Source organism: Psammomys obesus, unplaced genomic scaffold (genome assembly GCF_907164565.1).
Source record: "Psammomys obesus unplaced genomic scaffold, mPsaObe1.curated_primary_1811, whole genome shotgun sequence".
NCBI classification, from domain to species: domain Eukaryota; kingdom Metazoa; phylum Chordata; class Mammalia; order Rodentia; family Muridae; genus Psammomys; species Psammomys obesus.
In genome coordinates, this window is record NW_026590062.1 from 28,392,591 (window position 1) to 28,408,248 (window position 15,658).

Sequence of the window (15,658 nt, forward strand, 5' to 3'; positions counted from 1 at the left end):
CTCTTCCCTGCGGAAGACTAGTTCTCTGCTCTCAGCATTACTCATCCGCCTGTAGTTCCTTGTCCAGAGCTAGGGGCCTCCTGGGCTTCCCCACTCCACGTTAGCATGTCTATTGTTGTCCTGCTTCAAGTCTTACTTAAGCATCCATGTCGGTGAGACTTCAAGGGTGTAAGCTTCCTGGCATTTCTAGAGAGGGGAACAGCAGGGTCCAAGTGTTTCTTCAAATGTGTGTGCACGGAGGGGTGAATACGCGTCATAACCCATGTGTAGCGTCAGAGAGAAACTTAGAGACGTCAGTTCTCTCCTTTTCTCCTGTGGGTCAAACTCAGGTCATCAAGCTTGGTGGGCAGAGCCTTTGCCCTCTGAGCCCAGGAAACTGTTTCTTGGTGTTGTTTGGGCAATGATTTGTTGCTGCTGCTGCTGCTACTGCTGCTGTTATTGTTGTTTTAAGGAACACCACCAAAAGGAAAACCAGACAAACTAGATTCCATCATCAGACTTTACAGTCTTTCGCACTAGGAGGAGACAATCATCAGAAGGAAAGGTAGCCCTTGCAATAGAGAAATATTTGTGTGCCATTTGTTAGTCATCTTTGCAGAAGTATGACTGAGATGGCCAGCATAAGTGGAAAGGGTTCTTTCTGCTCAAAGCCTTCTATTCCATGGCCAGCTAGACCTCCAGGTTCCAGAAATACAGATAGGTAAAGTCATGGCAAAAGTGTGCGGCAGAGGAGGTCCATTCACAGCCCCCGTAGCCTAAGACTTCCCATTAGATCCCACTAACGTTTCTCCCAAACATTCCACTACGTCCCAAGAGTGTTATAGGCTGGGGCTGGACATTTACCCAATTCATGACAGCACAAATATAGTATGAGATTTGTATCAAAATTATATAAGGAACTCAACTCAATTGCAAAAGAAATAGCCTTGCCTTAAAATAAGCAACAGATCGAACAAACATTTCTCAAAAGAAGACATGCAGATATACAAATAAATAAATTTTACTATCACTTAATTGCCATGGTTAATCTTGATTATCAAGTTGACTGAGTCTGGAGTCAACTAGGAGATCAACCACTAGACATAAATGTGGGTGATTTTCTTGATCAGGGAAGACCAAACCTAAATAAAATACCCTGCTTCTGCTATCCCCCTTTGCTGGCATCAGAACCAGCTTCTTTGGTTCCCAGACCATACTGAAGACCCGTGGCTTTCCAGGAGTCCTCCAGGCTTTCAATATGCTACCTTTTGGTAGCAGCCAGACAGAAGGAGGTTCAAGGGGGAAACCTTTGCGTTTTGCCTGCTTGCCTTCACATCTTGCTCTCAAGTTCATTAACCTGCTGTGAGCTCATGCTCCTCCTGCTGCTGCTATACCTCTTTGCTGGTATCAGAAGCCAGCTTCTTTGGGTTCCCAGTCCATACTGAATACCAGTGGCTCTCCAGGAATCCTCAAAGCCTTCAATACTGGGTTGGAACCACTAAGACATCACCTTCATGCACTGAGATACCAAGCGTGAAGACAGCCACTGTGGGACTACCCAGACTGTATCATCAACCTAAAAATATCCTTTTTATACATTTATCCTATCAGATCTGTTCCTCTAGAGAGCCCTGACTAATACCCTAATCACCATGGCCATACCAGTACAAACCATAATGTAACTTTATAATTCACCTTTTAGAATGGTTATTGTCATAATGAGTTAAGGACAAGTGCTGGGCAGGAAATAAAACACAGAGAACACTTGTCCACTCTTGGTGGGGATTATGTTTTCCACAGTATGAAGGTTCCTCGTAAGAAATGGGACTACTGAGTGATATGTAATCCCACTTCTGGGTAGAGAGCTCAAGGAAATGAAGTCGGTGTGTTGAAGAGGCATTGTCACTCTCATACTTATGGGCCTACTCGAAACAGCCAAGATACAGAACAAACCAACTGACCACTGACAGTTAAGTGGGGTTTAAGATGTGATGATAATGCAAACTCAATAGACTATTACTCACCTCTAAAAATCAAAACATCTACTACACTGTGAGTACACCTGAAGGACACTGTGCTAAGTGGAGTGAGACAGACACAGTGAAGGACAGATGTCCCACAAGTTTACACACGGGGTCTGAGAAGTCAGACTCATAGAAGCAAGAGAACAACGGTGGTGGTCAGTCCAAGAGCAGGGAAATTGGGAGACGTCAGCCAAAGAGTTAAGGGAGTCAGCAACAAGAGTAAGTACTAATGAAGAAGTGAATCTAGATCTTTCACTCTGAAGGAAAAAAATCAGACCAAAATAAATCAAGAGTTAATCAGTGTCCACTGTACTACACGGTGAGTAAGTGTTGCTGGATTATGTACTTGATGTGTGCTAAAATGGTAGATCTTTAATGCTCTTACCACAAGAAAGTATATGAAGTCGTGTGTGTCTGTGTGTGTGTGTGTGTGAGAGAGAGAGAGAGAGAGAGGTCGCCATATGGCAGTGTATATTATCATTTTAGGTGTCAAATGCATCTCAGTATAGCTAGGGAAAGCAGGAAATCCACATTAGTGTCTCCGTAGAGCATCCCGGGATGTAGAAGTCTGCACGGACATTGAGAGCTGAGAGCGCAGCGCGGGAGTGGGAGGCCAGCGGCAGAGATGTGGAGAATCTCTTCCCATTGTTTGCCTGTTGGATGCTTGTAAATGTGCTACCTGTCGGCTTGTAGCCGTTAAAATTAAATAAACAGAAACCCTTCCCCCAGAGAATTGTAGTCCAACACAGACTGTAGTTGATCGTGCAACCTAGGGGAGAGCAACAGTTTCACTGTTCTAAAACATGCACAAGTGCATTCTATGACCGTAATACATGCTAATACTATTTGGCTTTAGGGAAAAAAGGGTGCCTAGGATAGGGCCAAGCTGCCAAGAAGCACAACCTGAGGCAAGAGAGCTCAGAGATATCACAGCAGGGGCCATGAGGCCATGAAATTTCTACTGAATACAGAATACTTAATATACTACTTCATTTGGATTTTTTTTTTGAGACAGGATCTCACAATGTGGCTCAGGGTGACCTTGAACTCACGTTGTAACCCAGGCAGACCTCAAACTTGCAATTCTCCAGCCTCAGCCTCCCAAGTACTAGGATTAGGCCCAGCTATGTCTGAGCATTTTGTGCATTTTAGATATTTTTAATTAATGTTTTATTTGGGAGTTCCATATATGTACACAATATATTTTGGTCATACTTCCTCCCCATTACTTCTCCTGGATACTCTTCCTACCAACCATCCCTCCCACACTTGATTCTTGAGATACATTCTCTCACTGAACATAGAGCTGCCTGATTCACCTAGACTGGCCTGCAGCCCCAGGAATCTTCTGCCTCTGCCTCCCCAGCACTGGGGTTACAGATGCACAGTGCCACTCCAGGCTTTCTACATGGGTTCTGGGGATCATGCTTAGATCCTCAGGCTTGTGAAGCAAGCCCCTCCCGAGGAAGCCATCTCACCAGCACGGACCCCTGGAACCAAGCACACTTAGGTCTTTCTGGCAACCTCCTAGTCTTCCTTTTCCTCCATCCGCCTGCTCTCAATCTTATTTTTTAAAGAAGAGGTGGTCTAGTAACCAAAACACCTCAGATTTTTATGTGACTCAAGGGAAGCCAGACTAGTGCATGAGTAAGCACAAAGGAAACGATCCAGCCACGTTCACTCACACCCCAGTTAGGTCAAGATGGTCACAAGTGATTCAACACAGGATACCCAGTTCATATGCTGCCAGTTTCCCTCCTGTTTGTTCTAACTCTCTCCAACTTAACCCACCCTTGAACTGACACTATCCGTGGTCCTTTGACCTCACCCCTGCCCCAACTCAGTCGCAGCCAGCATAGAGTTCACACAGAGCATAACACAGATGACAGCAGGCTTCTGAGGAGATAACAGGCCTCTGTCCGCTGAACACCACAGAAAATTCTCTCCTCTCCACAAAGGAAATGACAGCCTTTACTGCTTTTCCTCAGTCTACTATACACACCTCTCATCACTAAACTTTCCCACATCTAGGGCACATCCTGTCCTATGGAATATTTCTCAATCTTGCCTCTCAGAGCCAAGAACTCTTCTCACCCCTGCCTCTCCATGCCTCCCCAGGCCCAGCATCCTCTCAGCTATAGGTAGGCAGGGCCCAGGTAAACAAAGACAGTGGTTTCCTCACACAGGACAGTTCCACTTCCATGACCTGTGCCCACTGACACCCCCTTCACAGGGCCCAAGCTTCCTCAGACCCACCTCTAGGCTCCTAAAGGCCTCCCACCCAGGCAAGAGAGCTATGTAAGGTCAATGTCTTAGACCCAGTTCACTCCAGGTTTTACACTCTGTCCTCTCTCTGTCAGCAGGACCACAAAGCACCCTGGATTTATCTAGAGGCAGCAATGATGTTTAGCCACCTTTTGTGTTGATATTGCAATGTTTAAGTTTCCACATGTGTCCAAGAGCTAAGAACCCAATGGGAGTCAGGAAATGCATACACAGGAACACATCTGTTCTCCCCTACCACCCTCAAGTTACCCCTTTTCTGGGGACCACCCAGTCTACACTAGGACCCTAGGCATATGATGCTGTTAAGACTGAATTTCAGTTAAGACTGAAACTATCATCTTCTTCTATCTGCTGAGAGGCAGTTTCCTGAGCTCTTTCTATTTTCTTCTAAATTCTGCAATCTCAAGTATCCCCACTCTTTGGAAAAGACAAAGACTCTACAGCCTAGAAGCAGGAACATGCCTGTCCTGGAATGGTGGTCACATCCCAAGCAGAGGGCAGGATGACACTCAAGAGCAGCACTTGGAGGACAGCATAAGTGTAGCCAGCTCAAGAGCAAAAGCTATCTCCCTGACCCTTGTCCACCCACCTGCCCACCAACACCTACTGTCCAAGTGCCACCAACTTTCATTCGATAAGCCCACACACCTGCATAACTCAAAATCTTTTAGAAAGAAGTGAAATGCTGTTCTCCACTGGACTGCCATACAAGATCACACTTAGCGTTGGCCAAGACTCAAAAAGTTGCTAAGAATTCCCTCCCCTCCCAACCACTTCACACCAATTGGAGTCCTTGAGAGAGAGCATCCTCATGAATATTCAAAGCATCAAAGCTGAAAAACACACAAACATATACTCTACCTGTGATTTATATATCTGTGAGAGACAGTCATCCTTAGAAAGCAAAACTATCTACCCTAAAATACTCACTGGCACCATCTCTTTACTTTCCCAGAAGGAATAAGACTCGGGTTCATGCCTCCGTGGAAAAGGAAAGGAACACAGTAAAAAGTGGAATGCCATCCCGAGTCACGAGTCACGAGGTAAGCCATGCTCACTCACTCTGACCCTCTCAGGCAGCACTCACTAGAAGACCAGCCAACAAATCATTTGTAGCAGGCTCAGGCTCCATGTTTGGTTCCACGCTTCTCAAGACCGTGCGAAGAGCTGGCTCCTGTGACTTGCACCTGCCAGGCCAAGATCCTGGAGGGAGCTGGGTGGCCCAGGAACGACCTGCATCTCTCGAAGGTTACATACCTCAGGAGGTTGAAGCTCAAGTCAAGCCTTTTTGCAAAATGTCCACAGTCCCGGCCCAGGTGTTCTGGAATTTCTCTGCAGTTCTGGCCTATGTAGGACACCTGCAAATTAAATGGAACAAAAATGGAAATTACCCAGTTGCTCACAAGTCAGAATCACTGATCCCACCATTGCTTCCTCAACTTTAACGGCCGGCCCCTCCACACGAAAAGGCTACACTGTGCCTATTTCTCCAAGCATTTTTTTTTTGGGGGGGGGTCTGCCAACAGCTCTCCTTTTCTGTCACAGTTAGCTTGGTGGGGGACATATTATGGCACAATTACATTAAAATTGCAGAAAGAAGCCCAGTGTGAGAGTGTGTGGACATAACTACAACTATCAGCCACCCTTCCTAGCTGCCCATCTGGCTCTCCTTCTCCCTCTCCCAACCACACCATAATATACCCATCCTCACAGAAGACAGGGCAGATGCTCTACCAAACATGCCTCAACATTTTCTCCAACTTCAGAAGCAATCCCTATAACCACCGTGAAAAGCGTTTCTTCCACCTTCTGACCCTGCCACAAAATCTAATCTACAAAGCGCATGCTCAACTCTGCAATCAGTTACTTTAAAAACAAACTCACAACACACTTAAACTGAGCTCATAATTTTAAGTTGGTGTGCATTCATAGCAGCCCTCGGGGCACAAGTTGGACATGCCCACGTCTATACCTTTGAACCTCAAGGTGCTATAACAAGCAGGGCTGGGCAGGGAAATCTCCCAGACCATCAACCCCATCCTGTAAAATGCCCACTGGACTCCCTACAAAGTGGTGGCAAGGCAAAAGGTGGCATGTGGCAAAGGGTGACATGTAGCCAGAGTTCCTAAGGTTCTTCTGGCAGGACACCATTGGTTTGTTTAATGTGAGTGAATGTTTATCCTGCATGTGTATTTGTGTACCAAATATGTGCCTAGAGCCTAACGAGGTCAGAAGAGAGTGTCATTACCCTGGAACTGGAGTTATGGATGGCCATCAGCCTCCCTGTGGTGCTAGGAACTGAACCCGGTCTTCTGCAAGAGCAGTGAGCACTCTTTGCTGCCAAGTAATCTCTCCATCTTCCTTTTTGTTTTAAATTTTTAATTAATCTTTTGAGAATTTCATACAATTGTATTTTATCATATCCACCCCAGCTCCTCCCAGGTGTCCCCCAGTTCCTGCTCCTCAGACTCTCATTTTTAATAACCCACTGACTCTATGTTGACCACTCCTACGTGTGGAACACCACACCGGAGCCTTAATGAAAACTGACACTCTCTCCCCAGAAGCCGTCAACTACCTATCACGTGTCAGCTAAGGATGCCGCTTCCTGAGCCCCCCACTCCATGACGGAATGTTGGCCAACTTGATCTTGTTCATGTCGTGTGAGGGTGACCACAGCTGCTGCAAGTTCGTGAACAGGATGGTCCTATCTTGTCCAGAAAACACTGCTTCACTCCAGTCCTCCCCTCTTTAGCTCTTACACTCTTCCTAACCCCACTTCCCTGATGGTGCCTGATGGTGGGGAATGGTGAAGGGGGAAGAAGGATGGAGATGTCCCATTTTAGTCCTCCACTGACTGCTGTTCTCTGCACATTGAACAGCTATGAGTTTCCTCATTAACTGCCTTCAACTCTGCAGAGAAACTTGTCTGATAGCATCTAAGAGTTGCACTGCCCGATGTGTGCAGAGATGGCAATTTGACATTATGACCATTTAGCAGAATAGTAGCAGGCCCATCTGTGGAGCTCACACCAGCCTTGGATTCTCGGCCAGATTTACACGTCCAGGCATGAGTTCTCGCCTGTGGAGCAGGCCTTAAATGCGGTGCCTGTGTACCCCCTAACATTCATGGCATCATGTACCTATGGACCACATCTTGCCATTCTGCTCATTACCGTACTATATAGAGAGTTCACAGCAGGGCAAGACTATACTGATGGCTTTTTCCCCAGCAAACAAAAAGTACCCTCTGTCCAGAAAGCTTTTTGTAAGCCTTTGTCTCTTTATTTTAATATTATTTTATGTAATTGTTTAAGCAGCTCATGCATATTTCCAAATATTAAAAAGCCTAAAAAAAACTTAATCCTAGAACTTTTGAGAATACTTCTCTCCAAACTAACCACCCAGGTTGCTATCTGCTTTTACAGATAGCAGGCAGCAGGCAGAAAAGCATGACCAAAGGCACACAGACAGAAAACATTGCCGAACTACGCTGCTTTCAAATCCCAGGTAGACACTTGAGCCCTTGATGTGGTTATAACACTGCTCCTGTGGGGAGGGATTTTAATTCAGAACATGGCTGCTCTGGCAAGAGATCGTATCCAAAGATCTTCTAAAACTGTGCGATCTAGCTGGAATACAAACAGGCCTTTAATCCAGGAGACAGAGGCAGGCAGATTGGAGTTCAAGGCCAGCCTGGTATAGAGCAAGTTTCAGATAAAGAAAAGCTTAGGTCCAGGTATGGTAATATATGCCTTTAATCCCAAACAATGAAGGTAAATAAAGTTAGTTTGTAGAAGGAAGCACCCATGTTTGAAAATGATATCTAATTAAATGGCAGAAACAGTGACAAATCAGAGAAAGACTTGACAGGATAGGATACACCCGACTCTCACAAGAAGGAAAAGGGATGCAACTTAATAGGCAATGCAGAGAGAGAAGAGTAAGTTTTACCAGGACAATAATAAAGAAAGAGGGTGCAGAGAAAGAACAAGTTAGACACAGGTGAAGGAAAAATGAGTCAGAGAATGAGAAGGAGCCAGATTATACAAGACTGCTAAAGTTAGTTTAAGGCCAAGCAGAGCAATTCAGAGGCTGAAAGAAAAGCCAGACTGAATAAATTAACTAGGAAAGAGGTTTGAGTCAGAACAGCTGAGTTGAACCAGGTAGCTTTGAGCTCACAACGAACAAGAAAGAGTGATCTTACGAAGCAGTAATTCTCAAAGGCTGAAAACATTCTAGGCCTAGGCCAGATTGTATGGAGGCTGAAAGCTTCCAGGATTAGGCCTAGGTTAGAAGATGGAGCTAGATCAACTTCTGAGACAACAATTACCTCAAGAGAATAAAAGTTCATTTTACAATCCTGTCTCCCTACAAACCTTTGCAGACAGATAAATGTGTCTTGGGATGACCAACAGATCCCCAGAGCACTATGTCTCTTAAAAGGAAAAAATGTGGTGGTCACATCCTCAGATATTAGTCTGAGCCTTATGAATGGCAGATAATCAGAGCAGAATGTTCATTCATCTGAGGTCACAAGCACCCCATCACCCCTTTTTTAAGCCATTGCTCACTCCTCCTACCGATTACAAACCGTTGGCAACACAAAGTCTCGTATTTTCTCTTCCCATTCGCTCTCCTGCAGTAACTTCATTCCAGGAAGAGAAAAAGTGAGAGAAGGGACAGGAAAAAAAATAGCTAACTACTGAGTGGTGATGATAGTCCCAGCACTTGGGAACCAAAGCAGTTGCCTGGGCAACTTAGTATGTTCAAAGCCAGGCTGAGTGGCACAGTCAGACCTGGTTACTACACCTCTAAAGAAAAAAATAGATGACCTCAACAAAATTCTATGTTTTCATTTTTAACAGGTGTTTATTCTCTCTCTCTCTCTCTCTCTCTCTCTCTCTCTCTCTCTCTCTTGTGCATGTGTGTACATGTGTGCACCATGGCACACACTTGGTAACAAAGGTAACTTGAAGTTTTCTTCTTCCACCATGCAGGTCCCCAGAATCAATTTACCCACTGAAGCATCTTAACGGCCCAACAAAACAATAGCCAGTCAGTCTCTCTCTCTCTCTCTCTCTCTCTCTCTCTCTCTCTCTCTCAGCATTTAGAGTAAATAAGAAAGTTCTACTTCCATGCTGAGATGGAAATCGTACCCAGGAGAGACTGAGGTCCCAGTGGACACTGGGGCTTGGTTTCAACCTGTATCTTGTTCTGTAAGTTCTCATTAACCCTCCAGGCCCATGGGGCTCCCTCACACACCCACCATGTGCCACCACTATTTTGCACCATCAACACATAAGATTGCTGTGACATCCAAAGCAGGGAAGCTTAGCCTTAGAAAGAGACCTGAGCCCTGTCCGCACAGACTAGGCAACAGATCTAGCTTGTCAAATCTTAACTTCCACACAGGAAAGAACTCCACAGCCCTGTCAACGTAGTATAGATTGCTAGTGATGCAGCCTGGGTAAGTTCTGAGTTGTGAGGAAGGACTTCCCCGAGTAGGGACCACAGAGGGCCTTTCATGCCCATGCAGGTGTGGGTGCTTTTGAGTAATAAATGCTGATGGTCTCCAACCCAGTATTCCTGTCAGGGAGTTGCTTCTGTTGGGACACCAGGAAACTTCTTACTACTGCTGCAGATATAAACAGAGTTTTGTTTTAAACCAGGTATAGGATGTGAGACGGATTCAGAGGGTCCACAGCAGCAAACGATTTGTCTCCTGTGGGCTCTGAGAGAAGCTCTTTGTCATCTGAAGATAGTTTAAATGTGAGGACTCTCAAGAGTGTGAGGAGCTCTGAGAAAGAACAAGGCTGCTGCTGCTTCCCCCCTTCGGCTCCTGTTGCTGTTGACGCAGTGAGACAAGAAGTTGGAGATCTCCTGAAATGAGGGTGGCTCCAAGGAACCTGACAACCCTAACCAGCAGGAAGCAGCTCAGACAACTGTGCCCCCTCTCCCACAAACCCTTTCTCCCTCCTACCTGGTGTTGGGGTGTTGGAAGGGAATGAAGTGGAGGAGGGAGATATATAAAAAATAAATAAGAGTTATTTAAAAGTATGCCAACATACTACAATTTGTTCTCACCCTCCAGAGGTGGAGACCTAGGCTTCAAGATTTAGCATGTGAGTGGATTTGGTAAGCCACACAGCGTTTTCAGCCCTAGGTAAGCTGGCAGCTTTCAGCCATGTCAGTTAGTCTCACCAGGCTGGAGGGCTCAAGCCGCTGGCAAGGTTTGAGCAGGAGCAGCCACCACAGAGTGCAGCAATCAGTAACGACCAGAGAAATTTGGTGAGGACATGCTTCTGGAGGGAGATTCCTTGTGACAGCAGGCAGCTTCTGACTGGAGTGGCCCAGACGGCCTGAAGGGCCAGGCCAGAACAGTCCCGTCTTCAGCAGATAGGGACAATGGATGAAACTATGAATGGCCCTTAAGTGGCATTTGAGTCAGAACATCAACCCAAGAAGTCATTTCATCTGATCGACTACTTTGTTTAGACTAAATTTAAGGACGAATTTTTGAGCTTTTAACTTTCCTACCTTACTATTTAGGAAGAAACATCATTACCAGGCAAATGAAAATTTATCGTTAAGTTGGAGCTGTGGCTCAGGTGGCAGAGTGCTTGCCTCATATGCATGGGTTCAATCACAAGCCCTGCACACACTGGGCATGGTAGTACCTGTAATCCCAGCACTTGGCAGGTAGAGGAGGCAAGATACTGGAAGTTTAAGATCATCCTCAGCTACATGGTAAATCTGAGGATAGCATGGGCTACATGAGTGCCTGTCTGAGAAAGGAAAAAGAAAACAATGGAGAAGGGGAACAGGAAAGTGGAAAGGAAAGGAGGAAGAGCAGGGAAAGGGGAAATGCAAAATGAAAGGACAAGGAGAGAGGAGAAAGGTGAAAGGAATAGAAGAGGGACAGGGGAGGAGAGCAGAGAAGAAGGGAGAAAAAATATAAAGTCAAAGAGCCATCCAAAGAGAAGCCAGGGGAAGAAGTGTGAATGTGTAAGCAGATCCCCAACCCAGGCACATACTCAGTCCCTGTGAGCAGGCACTGCAGAAGAGGGCCAAAGCCCATGCAGCCACAAATGTCTGTCAACCATCGGGACAGTTGCTTCTAGGGTCTTTCTGAACATGTTGTCAGTCACCAGAAAGGGCGGATTATCCAGAAACCCCCTCTAATACCAGGTGGGCACTGGCCAGCAGCTCTGCCCCAGTGGGCGTCCTCTGGGTCCACTTCTGAGCACCAGTGTTGTATCTGGCTCTTTCCTTGGAGAAGTCGCCATGTCCTGAAACCTGTTTACTGTTTTGTTCGTTTAGAGAACCACATGTATGTCAGGATGGCCTAGAGTCCACTATGTAGCCAAGGATAACCTCCAGCTTCTGCTCCTCCTGCCTGGGTTATGCTGAGGTCAAACCCAGGGCCTTGTGCACACTAGGCTGGCACTCTGCCAACTGAGTGCCTCCCGGCCTCTGCTTCCCCTTTCTTGAACTACTCAAGGACTGTCATCAGCTACCACCAAAAACAGTTACAATAGCGCAATAACATTTAATAAGTGCCAGCCAAGTGCCCAGTTATCTGTTGCATCTCCAGGAAACAACAGCCTTTGGGATCAGGAAGTCTCTTCCCCATTGTACTTATATAACAGGAATAAAATGACATATGAAAAGCACTGTCTCTGTTGTGCAGAAGTCACCCAATCAATAGCTGCTGTTTCAGACCAATAACCCCATGGAGGGTATTGGTTGTTTTCATTATCTCTTAAGCCTAAGATTTCAGTGCCCAAATTTCAAGTTTGCATTCATGTCTGTAATTGTATCCATGCCACAAACTGTAGCTGTCATACCCTGATGGAAAAGGGAAGATGTAATGCTGAATATAAATGAAGCATTCAAGCCAAGAAAACCCAAATGAGGTCAGGCCTATGATGAATAAGAAGATTTTACAGAAAGAAGTGATGGGGCAGCATCAAGCGCCCCCAGCCATCAGCCATCAGCCCGTGGTGGCGCAAGAAGCAGCAGCGCAGCTTCAAACAGTTATCACCAACCATTCCTCTACATTGATTTTAATTTTTATCGAATTCTTTCCCTCGCACTTAAACCATCCCTTTATTTAGGATGAATGTTCTCTAAATACTGAAAAAGTTGCATCCAATTTTATACTTAGCTATTTCAGTTACATTATAATGCAAATGATAATCAAGCCCTTGGGCTCCCCCCCCCCCTTTAGGAAGAATCAGGGTGGACTGAGCTAGAGAAATGGCTCAGCAGTTAAGAATACTCACTGTTCTCCCAGAGGACCCACGTTCTGTTCCCAGCACCCATGGCTGGTGGCTCACAACTGCCTGTAATTCCAACTCCAGGAGACCTGTCTTAGTCCGCCTTATACTGCTGTGCTAAAACCACTAGCCAAAAGCAACGGATAGAGGAAAGGGGTTATTTGGATTGCATATGCCAGGCCACAGTCCACTGAGGAAAGGCAAGGCAAGAACTTGAGGGAGGAGCTGAGACCAAGGAGGAACTCTTAGCTATTGCCTTGCCTGCAGGCCAGGCTGCTGCGGAGTTTCTCAGCTGAGGGTCCCCTTCTCAGAGGACGCTAGCTTGTGTCAGGTTGACAAAAACCTAACCAACAAATATACGATGCACTCTCTGGCTTTCTTGGGTGCCCACACACACTAGTTACACAGACACACAATTGCACACAAATAAAAATGAAATTTTAAAGTTATTTGTGTGTGTGTGAAAGAGAGAGAGCATGTGAGGTCAAAGCAAAACTTATGCGAGTAGGTTCTCTCTGGGATTTTTTGTTTTGTTTTGTTTTTTGTTTTTGTTTTTGTTTTTTAAGGCAGGGTTTCTCTGTAACAGCCCTGGATGTCTTGGAACTCACTCTGTAGACCAGGCCGGCCTGGAACTCACAGAGAGCTGCCTCTGACAGGGGGTCCTGTTATAAATTGAGTGGAGCAGACGCTGCAAACACTCCAGCCCCAGAGCCAGGCACTCACATTCACCATCCAGATGGTGTAGCAGGGGAGAGAGTAACACCCAGGGTACAGCCCCAGCCTTCCTAGCTCCTCCCCAGTAGTTGATCTTGATCTACTGGGCAGGACCCAAAATGTCTTACCCACAAGTCAGCAGATGGCCCTGAGCCCTGTGAGCTCCACTGGCGGTACAGGAAACATCAAGTCTTGAAGAGGACAAGATAAGAGAAAGGAAGTCTTGTGAAGTTTCAGTGCCACTGTCAAGTTCTCCCGGAACTTGGAAGACACTACACACAGAGAGTGCTGGGACTGGAAATGCAGAAGGAAACCCTGCTTTTTAGGCAGATACACAAAGGGCAGGCCCCCTCCCCACACACACCCCTCTTTCTAGGCAGTCAGACTCACTCCCAGAAGCCCCCTTCCCTGGCTCAGAATAAGATCCTCATTTTAGGCTTCGACGTGAGCTGACATCAGCCTGGAAGCTCTGAACTCTGGATATGTGCCTGTCTAAGGCTCCAGGCACAGCCAGCAATCCTAGGAGACAGAACTGTCAATAGGGGCAGCAGAGAGATGGTAATTAAGCTCATTTCCATTAATACCTGCAGGGTGCCTGATATATAGTAGTCACTCAATAGATACAGTCAACTGAGAAAAGTACCAACCACCTTTAAAAAAAAAAAAAAAAAGGCAGCATTTTAGTAGGAATGCAGGCAGCATGCCTTATGTTTCCGATTTGTAAAATTCTTAGGCCTCTGATGCTAGGTGCCCAAAAGGGAGAACATTCAAAACTCGAAACTGTTTCCCTGGGGTAGAGAAGATCGTTGCCAACAGAGAGAGCTGGCTTCCTGAGAGGGAGAGGCAAAGCTTCATTTTTTGGCAGATGCGGGGGGGGGGGGGGGCTGCTCAGCCTAGTGGAGTTTTCACCAAACACCAGAGACCTTACTGTTACTACAGGGCCGAAAGCAGGGCCGCTCGGTGTCTACCATCCAGCGTTGCCATGCCCTAGTGACCCCTGTTCAAGAAACCAGAGACCAAGTAAGACTCTGGAGGACCCTGGGCCTCCGCCTGCCTTGGAAAAGAAGACCCCTCTGCAGGCAGAGCTCCGCCAGCACCAGGCCAGAGAACACGTTGTTTTCCAGTGTGGCTTGGCGACCCTGTGCTCTGTGCTGTCGTGGGCCAGCTTCCTCCGTGTAAATGCATCAGACCATTTCTTTGCTCAGTTGCCCTGGTATCACACAGCTGCGTGTTAAAACATTCTTACACGCCAAAAGTTCTTTTAAAACCAGGATTGTGAAAGAAGAAAACACTTTTGGAGAACCCTGAAAAATATGAGCACCAGCATTAGGACTCATGAAGAAGTTAGTCCCCAAATGTTGCTCAGTGTGACCCTAGAGGCAGAGAGGAGGGATCTGGGCTGCTTACCACGTTTCTAGGGAGTGTGTCAGGGTCAAAAGAAGGGTCTGGCCTCTTCAACCTGGAGCAGGGGCGGGCACTTCGCATAGACCACCTGCTCATGTGACCTCCCAGGGCAAAGGCGCTCATGCTCCGCTGTCCCTGCCAACCCAGCTGGGCCCGGGGACTAGATGGGGCTCGCCTGGACCGACTTACTTGAGTTCCACTGACCACGAACCCAGCCATGGTGGCGGGCCGGCTGGCAGGCTGCACTGAGCGCGGCGGCCGGCTGGCGGTGCGGTTCCGCACTGGGCGGTCAGCTGACCGGCAGAAGCCCTAGGCGCCGCGGCCGCCTCGAGAACTGCGCGCGGCTGCGCTTCTCGCTTGGCTGGACGCGAACCTCGCCGCCGGGCAGCTCGCAACAGGTAGCTGCTGCACCGTGGTATCCAACGTGGGAAACCCACGCGACCACTCCTCTTTCCTGCCAGGTTCCTGCTGGGTTCCTCTGTACCCCTGTACCCCAAGAGGTCCCCCTCCCGAATCCAATGCCCAGAACTTTATTTCATTCATCGGACTCAGGCTTCGGGGTGAAGGTGGTTCCCATCATGAGAGTGCCATCAGAGCCGTTACTTCCCGGCTCAGAACTGGGCCTTCCCGGAGTTTCACAACCTAGGTTACATAACTGCCCTCAACTGCTGGAAGGAGGAGCCTCTTCACCCAAAGTCCCCACCGCAGCTTAGAAGTTGCCAGGGGAAGGGGAAAGAGGCTCCTGGTGGGATGCAGTTTTCGTTTGTTAGAGGGAAGGCAAGGGAAAGTTGAATTTTCCCTTAAAGTGCCAGCCTGCCAGAAAACCCTTACTCCACATGCCCTCAGGATGCCCACCCCCACAACCCCAGCAGTTGACAGTAATGAACCTTGGGACTGGAATATTGATAATGTCTCCAAATCTCAGGCTCCTCCTCCTCCTCCTCCTCCTCCTCCTCCTCCTCCTCCTCC

At 47.2% G+C, this 15,658-nt stretch overlaps 1 protein-coding gene across 1 annotated transcript in view; it reads right to left on the reverse strand.

The window, feature by feature from the left end:
• Lrmda (leucine rich melanocyte differentiation associated) overlaps positions 1–14,963 on the reverse strand; it is a 1,023,325-nt gene extending 1,008,362 nt beyond the window's left edge. Inside the window, exons 1-2 of the mRNA XM_055606258.1 lie at positions 14,879–14,963; positions 5,547–5,647 (exon numbers count right to left, since the gene is read on the reverse strand). Of these exons, the coding sequence (XP_055462233.1) occupies positions 5,547–5,647; positions 14,879–14,908 (131 nt within the window). The 5' untranslated portion in view covers positions 14,909–14,963. The remainder of the gene's footprint in view (positions 1–5,546; positions 5,648–14,878) is intronic.
• Between the last annotated feature and the right edge of the window lie 695 nt (positions 14,964–15,658).